The sequence below is a fragment of the Etheostoma spectabile genome, chromosome 6 (assembly GCF_008692095.1).
Source record: "Etheostoma spectabile isolate EspeVRDwgs_2016 chromosome 6, UIUC_Espe_1.0, whole genome shotgun sequence".
NCBI lineage: Eukaryota > Metazoa > Chordata > Actinopteri > Perciformes > Percidae > Etheostoma > Etheostoma spectabile.
The window spans coordinates 6,189,864-6,198,389 of record NC_045738.1 but is presented as its reverse complement, the minus strand read 5'-3'; the positions used below and the strand labels follow the sequence as shown (position 1 = coordinate 6,198,389).

At 38.9% G+C, this 8,526-nt stretch overlaps 2 protein-coding genes across 2 annotated transcripts in view; both read left to right on the top strand.

Moving 5' to 3' along the window:
• Positions 1 to 1,609, top strand: part of fpr1 (formyl peptide receptor 1) — a 2,786-nt gene extending 1,177 nt beyond the window's left edge. The window contains 2 exon segments of the mRNA XM_032518362.1: positions 1 to 238; positions 240 to 1,609. The exon segment at positions 1 to 238 is cut by the window's left edge and continues 7 nt beyond it. Coding sequence (XP_032374253.1) covers positions 1 to 238; positions 240 to 933 — 932 coding nt within the window. The 3' untranslated portion in view covers positions 934 to 1,609.
• A 2,950-nt stretch (positions 1,610 to 4,559) lies between these two features.
• LOC116691046 (chemokine-like receptor 1) lies at positions 4,560 to 7,880 on the top strand. Its single transcript, XM_032518363.1, has 2 exons — positions 4,560 to 4,599; positions 5,638 to 7,880. The coding sequence occupies exon 2, from the start codon at positions 5,652 to 5,654 to the stop codon at positions 6,759 to 6,761; it is 1,110 nt and encodes a 369-aa protein (XP_032374254.1). The 5' UTR covers positions 4,560 to 4,599; positions 5,638 to 5,651; the 3' UTR covers positions 6,762 to 7,880.
• The last annotated feature ends 646 nt before the right edge of the window (positions 7,881 to 8,526 follow it).

Below are 8,526 nucleotides of genomic sequence, written 5' to 3'. Positions count from 1 at the left end.
TGACCGGGTTCAAGATGAAGAAAACTGTCAATACAGTTTGGTTCCTCAACCTCGCTGTGGCCGATTTCCTCTTCACAGCATTTCTGCCCCTGAGTGTGACATACACAGCTATGGACTTTCACTGGCCTTTCGGCAAGTTCATGTGCAAACTCAACAGCACTATAAGTTTTCTGAACATGTTTGCCAGTGTCTACATTCTGGTGGTGATCAGTGTGGACAGATGTGTGTCTGTGGTGTGGCCTCTGGGCCCAGAACCACCGAAGTGTACGCAAGGCGTCCTTTGTGAGTCTGGGTGTTTGGGTTCTGGCTCTGATTCTCAGCACTCCATACTTCATCTTCAGGGACACTGGGTCATCATATAACAATGACGACATCATCAACTGCTTCAACAATTTTGCTTTTTCTGATGACTATGAAACACCGTCTGTGAATCAACTGCGACAGTTTCGTCATCAGGCCATGACTATCACCCGCTTCCTCCTGGGATTTGTTGTTCCCTTCACTGTCATTGTCTCCTGTTATGCTGTGATAATCCATCGTCTCAGAAGAAACCGTACCCTGGCCAGCCAATCAAGTCGCCCCTTTAAGATCATCGCTGCAGTCATCACCACTTTCTTTCTGTGCTGGGCTCCTTATCACATCATGGCTCTAATTGAGTTGGTAAACCACATGGCTAATCATGCAAGTGAAACATTAGACCATGTCACCACTATCGGAGTCCCTATAGCAACCAGCTTGGCCTTTCTCAACAGTTGCCTGAACCCACTGCTGTATGTGTTCATGGGCCAAGATTTCAAGGATAAAGTCCGCAAATCCATTCTGAATGTTTTGGAGACTGCCTTCCAGGAAGAAGTTTCTCGTTCTTATACCTACACAAACTCAATGGTTACCAGTCGGAGCAAAGAAAAGTCTGTTTCTGATGCCGAGGTATAAGGTCATCCATGACATAAATAAACAAATACTGTAACTGTACATAGTAAATGTAACTGTATATAACAACTATCTTAGCTTTGTTGTTTTTTATTCAAGGACCCTCAAGGCGTTCTATATACATTATCTGAAATTAAAACATTTCAACTGTTACCATTTGATTGATATAGGTTTTTTTATGATTGGAAACGTGACATACAGCTTTCACCGTGTTTAAAGTCTGGTAGAGCAGACATGTGGTAATATTACACAATAACTTCTAGATCCATTTGTGATGCTTTTTTTGGGATAAAACATTTTGCAATCATAAAAAAGGTTTAAAAATAATAATAATAATAATTATAATATAATAATAAGTCACATGTATATAGTTCTACACAAGGGCAAGTAGCTACATTTATCTTTTGAGAAACAATGGTGCCTCTTCACTGCACATTCCTCTTGTTGGCTGCCTTTTGACTCACCTTCATTCTGTACCATACTATACCTTGTGGATATATAATGTGCCATCTTCTTTGACAAGAGAAACCAGTCATAATTTCAAAATAGTTATTACATCAGTTTATGGTTTCATTTGTGCAACACAAGCAAAAAATATATACCATTTAGTTGGCAAAGGGAACTTTATATTTTTCATCTGTCACATACACTCCAGATGTTGATTACTATCCCTGACTGTGTGTGATGTCAAAGAAAACGAGCAACAAAACTGGTTCCAGTTGTTTAAAGGCCATGATTGTGGAATAATTCAAAAGGCTGGCACATCACATAAATACTGTAGAAAAAGGCAAACACAACAGAGACAAAGAACATAATGCCATTCCTAGTAGGCTGTAAATGTATGTAAATGCTGCATGTGTAATGTATTGAAGAGTAACAATAAAGTGAAAGTGATGAAGAAGCACTACACAAACAGGCTTAAAGCAAGTCAATTTCCCAACTTGCCCCTCACACACAACTAACCCCAGCCATTGATCCCATCCAATGTGTGTGCATGACAAAATTGTGCCCATCAGTGACCACAAAGACCATCTTTGGGTACATACGAAGTGAAAGTGAGGTGGGCAGCAACTTCAAGTATTAGTTTAGCTTCCCTCATTCGGTCTGTATAGTCATTTTCATTAGGTTAATTACCCTGTAATGTCTATTTCTTATGCCGCCTGCCAGGTGGCAACACCAGAAAGTGATTTAACAAACTTTTGACTGCTCCATGTCTTCTATATGCTTTGATAAATATACATGTTTTTTACAATTGTTATTCAGCATTAGTACAGGTTAATGTAGGCCCAATAAGTATCCTAATAGTGACTTTGAGATTAGTATGCTTAAAGTAGCAGCTGCATTGTATACTTGGCTTGGTGTAATCTTTGGATCATTGTTTTTTGGGGGGGATAAGTCTGATATGTGAGTACATGTATAGTGTGCTTTAATCTGAAATTTTTTAATGTATCATCTCCCCATTTTTCTACAGATGATATTCATTATCAATTAATCTGCCAGTTTCTGGATTTTCTCTCTATAAAGCACATGTTTTATAAAGGAAATTGCAAAACATTGTCCTTCCCACTTTCCCAGAGTCAAAATATTCAGTATACTGTGAAAAAAGATCAACAAAAAAAAAGAACCAGTAAATATTTGGCATTTCTTCACCAAAAAATCAATTAAAAAATCTCTCAGTTATTAATCGACTAATTGAATGGGAAAAATAATTGGAATGTAACACATATTCTATGTACTGTATGACTTTGATATATGTGGCATATTGTGATTTAACAACCTCTCTTTTGAACCTCTCTATGAAAGATTTATTGTGATGTAACCAATGATAATTTGATTGCCTTTAGCCTCAGTGTACACCATACAGGTGATGATAATGTTATTGTGTTTCTTGTTATTACCATTATTTCAATTATTAAAATATTACATGGACCTGACCGTTTTTTTTAACTTATAATGTGCTCATAATCACAAAAGTATTTATCAAACTGACTATATATATATAAAACAAGGGACATGTGTGTCTATCTCTGACATACACAACTCATCTGATGAAACACATAACAAACAACTAGCCAATAACAGGATGGGCTTTTTAATCGTTTCATTGTTATTATAGACTTGGCCACTAGAGAGAGCTGTTTCTCATATCAGGTGTTTCTCATGTAGAGACCAGCAAACTTCAGGGGGAAAAAAAATCCCTGCAGCCTTTAAAATGCCTTTAATTGTGCGAACAGATTTGTAGTACTGTTTGCAATATTAAAGGCATTCCAGTCAAGTAGTCCGGAAGTCATTTTCCACCTTTATTTGATAGGACAGCTAGGTGAGAAAGGGGGAAAATATGCAGGAAATCGTCACAGGTTGGATTTGAACCCTGGACCTCTGCTTAGAAGGAGGGAGGCCGACTTTTCAGCACTACTGCAAGACACCGTAACACCTGGTTGTGCCGCCCACACAACCTTGAATGAGATGGTCTTTCAGCCCACCAGGATGTGTTTGAGTGTTGCTGGAGTATGGTTGCAGAGAGGGCATTTTGGAGTCTTCTCCATGTCACTGGTTAAAGGTTTTGGATCACTCTTCCCTTGCTGCACTTGGCCCACAATGTCCCTGTGCTGGAGTGCTGTCGTTGCCTGCTTGGTTTACCCTCGATGGGGTCCATTTCCTTCCAGTGGTTAGCCTTGGGGCGGCTTGGGCTATGAATGTCTTTCTGGAATCCATTAGCATCATCTCCAGTCTGACTTTGGCACACTTGTACTCCTCTGAGAGACTGGAAATTAGTAAATTAGGAAATTAGTAGCTCTAAAACTAGAGAGAGCCCTTTGCTCCTGAGGCACATAGGAAGACCAAGCCACTTCCTTGTACATGAGCTGATCAGTCTCTCCAGCTTTTCCACATTTGAGAGCAATTTATAGATTGTAAGTGGCCAATTTGGCGTGGAAGGCGTCTGAACTGCATGCACCAGAGCTTCAACTTGCCAGGAAGTGTGGTTCTGTCGATGTTCTCCAGTCCACTTACTACAGTAGTACTACTGGTAGTAGTAGTAGTAGTAGTAGTAGTAGTAGTAATAGTAATGGTAAAGTGGTGCCAGTACTGTTTGTTTAAACATGGTGTGCTTGCTCAAACTTCCGTGAGCAAGTACTTCTCGGTAATAAGTAAATGCCAACCGCAGTGGGTGCAAGGTGTCTTTCAAAATTTCAGAGGAAATCTAAGTAATAGTAAAAAACAGGAAACAGTGAGGAAATAACTCCAGACAACGTACATTTGTGCAATTGTCTTAAATTGATTAAAATTATATGTCAGAAAAAGATATAAAGACATATAGGACAGAAGTGCAGTTCCAAAGAGTGTGATGCAGTACTTTACTGTATCTGCGTTATTCAGCTCATCTATCAATGAATCCATTTATCTTTCATTATTATTATTATTATTATTATTATTATTATTATTATTATTACTATTATTTTACATGGTCGCATAGTTTAAATGTAAGTGTAAATAAAAGATGTAATAGACTTCAGGAGAACGGAGGATTCCTGTGATTGCCTGTGGTTCCTCCTCCATGGGGGCAGTGACTTTACATTCTCACGCACAGATCAGATTCTATATTAGTTTGTCAATTTGTTTACTTCTTCTACGGATTCAATTTTAACTGACTGGAGAGCTTTGAGAAAGGTACGTTGTTACTCATAAAATGTTATATTTTTATGCAGATTAATCCAATAAGGTTGTTAACGAGAAATGTGACAATACAAATGTCTGTTTTTTGATATAGAGACCTCTTATCCTGGATTTGAACAATAAAATAAAATTTGTTAAATAGTAAGTTAAGTTGCTTTTCTGGGTCAAAATGATTTTTAAAAAGAAATAATATGAGGTTACCGTCAAACTGATAACTTTGGGTTCCTCTTTTACACATGGGTCTAACTATATGGGAATTTTATTCCCATTCAGCAATGCAATGTTAACTGTTTGGCAGAATAATATACAAACAAAATAACAGAGACATTGCAACCTGAGGGCAGAATGGTAAATTGGAGGCAGCAGTATATGTCAATATCTGACATCCCCATAGTGCATCTCAGAGGGAGGCTGCTGCAAGACAAACTTCAGTTGCAGTTTATCAACAAAGGTTTCTACATAATATTTTAATGTACATTTCTCATCAAGCCAGATGGCAAGATATTTGTAGCCTGTGACCTGGTCCATTTGATTTCCATTCCAGTCCATTTTCCTCTAATTTGTCAATTGGCACAACAACAACTCATATTCCACTCTCTACTACAGGTTGTAAATACCATTGAGTCATGGAGCAATCATGTAGTGTTTGCATCCAATGACCAGTTTGAGTTAAAAAAAACAAATTGCTTCATATTTCTATGAGAGTACTGATTTGCTTTCAGAAAGGCTGAGCACATGCATTGGTCTAAACTTTCATCTAACTGGAATCCAGCTCATTTGGTTGCATATCAATTACTGTATGAATTAAATAAGTGTGTCTAGTAAGTGTGAACTCATCACATCACATGATCAAGTCATAGTGACTTGATTATTTGTAAATGGTGAATAACATGAATTCATCCTGCATTAATTCATTCAGTAAATCATCACAAGATATGCAATTGTTGCCTAAGTATACAATTTGTACTCTTATTATAAAGTGTTACCAAAAAAGAAAAAAAATCATATTGTTTTTTTATGTTGCCATTGCAGGTCTCAAGACAGTGATGGAAATGACCGCTACCCCTTCCTATCACGTCAATAAAACAGATGTATCTACAAGTAATTGCTCCGTGGTTGACACGCATGCTGAGCTGAGAAAGTCTCTCTACACCATGTCTCTCATTATTTGCTGCCTGGCCTTTGCTCTTGGTGTGCTCGGTAATGGAATGGTTATCTGGTTGACCGGGTTCAAGATGAAAAAAACTGTTAACAAAGTTTGGTTCCTCAACTTTTCTGTGGCCAACTTCATCTTCACAGCATCCATGCCTTTCAGAGTGACATACGTGGCTTTGAATTTCCACTGGTCTTTTGGCAAGTTCATGTGCAAACTGAACAGCACGTTAGGCTTTCTGAACATGTTTGCCAGTGTCTACATTCTGGTGGTGATCAGTGTGGACAGATGTGTGTCTGTGGTGTGGCCTGTCTGGACCCGGAACCATCGAAGTATATCAAAGGCCTCCTTTGTGAGTCTGGGTGTTTGGGTTCTGGCTCTGATTCTCAGCGCTCCATACTTCATCTTCAGGGACACTGGGTCATCAGATCTCCATAAAGACATCATCAAATGCTACAACAACTTCGCCTTTTCTGATGACTATAAAACACCGTCTGTGAATCAACTGCGACAGTTTCGTCATCAGGCCATGACCATCACCCGCTTCCTCCTGGGATTTGTTGTTCCCTTCACAGTCATTGTCTCCTGTTATGCTGTGATAATCCATCGTATCAGAAGACACCGTACCCTGGCCAGCCACTCAAGTCGCCCCTTTAAGATCATCGCTGCAGTTATCACCACTTTCTTCCTGTGCTGGGCTCCTTATCACATCATGGCTCTAATAGAGTTTGTGAGTTTCTTACCTGCTTGTAAAAGTAAAACATTAGTATATGCCACCACTATCGGAGTCCCTATAACCACCAGCCTGGCCGATATCCACAGTTGCTTGAACCCACTGCTGTATGTGTTTTTTGGCCAAGATTTCAAGGGTAAAGCCCGCAAATCCATTCTGAATGTTTTGGAGGCCGCCTTCCAAGAAGAGGTTACAGGCTCTCACACTGACACAAAGTCAGTGGACACCAGTCGGAGCACAGGGAAGTTAGCGCTTGGTACTGAAGTTTGAGGCTGTCCATGACGAGAAGAAACCAATCCTGAAACTGTGCAAACATTTGGCAGCACAGTGGCTCAGTGGTCAGCACTGTTGCCTCACAGCAAGTAGGCACTGATTGATTCTACAGTTTACTCCAAACATAAAAACTTGCTTGCTACAGTAGGTAACGCCTGCCATTGCCCTTGATATACAGGCATGGAGACAGGCACTGGACTACGGCTGTCCACTGCTCGTTACTAAGCGTGATTTATAATTCTACGTAAAATCCACACCGTGGCTATGTACGTTAGTACGTGGAGACTACAACAACGCGACGCACAACGCTCAGCTGTGGCTTGGTAGCATTGCATTTCCCCCCTCTCATTTCCTGGTTCTCCTTTTCCATAAACAACATGAAACCTCCTACAGATTTCCCACCGTGGTCAGAAAGCACAGGGGAGACACTTTCCCTCACTATGACTCTAGAGTCGGTTTTGCTCTGAAGCTTATCGCTGTCACTCGCTCACTCTCTCTACCACACGCAGAGATGAACCCATACACCAACGCACAAGCATAAACTTCAGGCCACTTACATAGGCTACGGCAAAAGCTCTGCAGGACCATAAATCAAGCTTTAGTTAGGATGGGATTAATGCAGAGGAAACATTTCTTGTATGTGTCCTTGTACTTGGCAAATAAAGAAAATAGTATTTTATAATTTTGACATAAATGTACAAATTACTTTTTTCTTTAACGTTTTCGTTTTCTTTATGTTGACCCTCGGGGCAAGCTGTAAAAATTAACTTAGATTGAAGAATTCCAACCTGATGCAGTTTGATATCTGAGAGTTTTACCGTATGGTTGTAGATCGGGAATTAAAGTGTACCACGTTTTAACTACACTTCAACCTGATAGAACAAACTGATGGTAACATTGTACAATACATCCTGATGCCTTTTGTGAGCTAAACCTTTGTTGAATAAGATGTTAGTGGAATGTTTTAGTCACAAAGAGCAAAAGAGATCTACCCAATTCGCCTTTAGTCTGTACTACTGTATGTAGAGCTAAGGGTGGGGTGTATGACTGATATGTGAGTACATGCATATTGTGCTATAATCTGAGAATGTAGACTATACTTTTCTCTATTTTTACATTTTTTTTCAATGTTTAATAAAGTTATAAGTTAATTTCCACACTTTCTTTAAAAGTTGATGTAAGCACTTTGTTGGTTACATATTACACAAGTAGCTTGTTCAATAGGTTTTGTTCATATTACAGTAAGTTAAGTTTCGAAATTTGATGTTATTTTATATAACTGTGGCCCAATTATCATCATTCCTTAAATGTTATAAGATATATAAAATGATCGTAGATTATTGATGATTAATTATTGGGTTTTTTGCACAAATTCCCTCATTGGCTGTCAAATGTACGGTAATTGCCAAACTGGCATACAGTTTATTTTGCATCCTCCATCAATTTCACCCTTTTTTTACTATTCATACCCATCAATACAATCTGGAGCTACTAGTGCAGTCCGCTTTTCAACAACCGCCATTTACACAGTTAAACAATACTGTGTTGGTAATTAGTAAATCGGTTTGTTATAAACTGGATGGGTGGGCTTTTCATCCATGGGGTCACAAAAAGTTTAAAAAAATTATACATTAGGAATACAGTGACATTGCGGTGTATGTTTTACTGCTTGGTATCATTTGGTATTGTATGTTTGAATGATACTAAAGTGGTACCACTACTGTTTGTGGAAACATTTTGTGCTTGCTCAAAAGTATTTCTT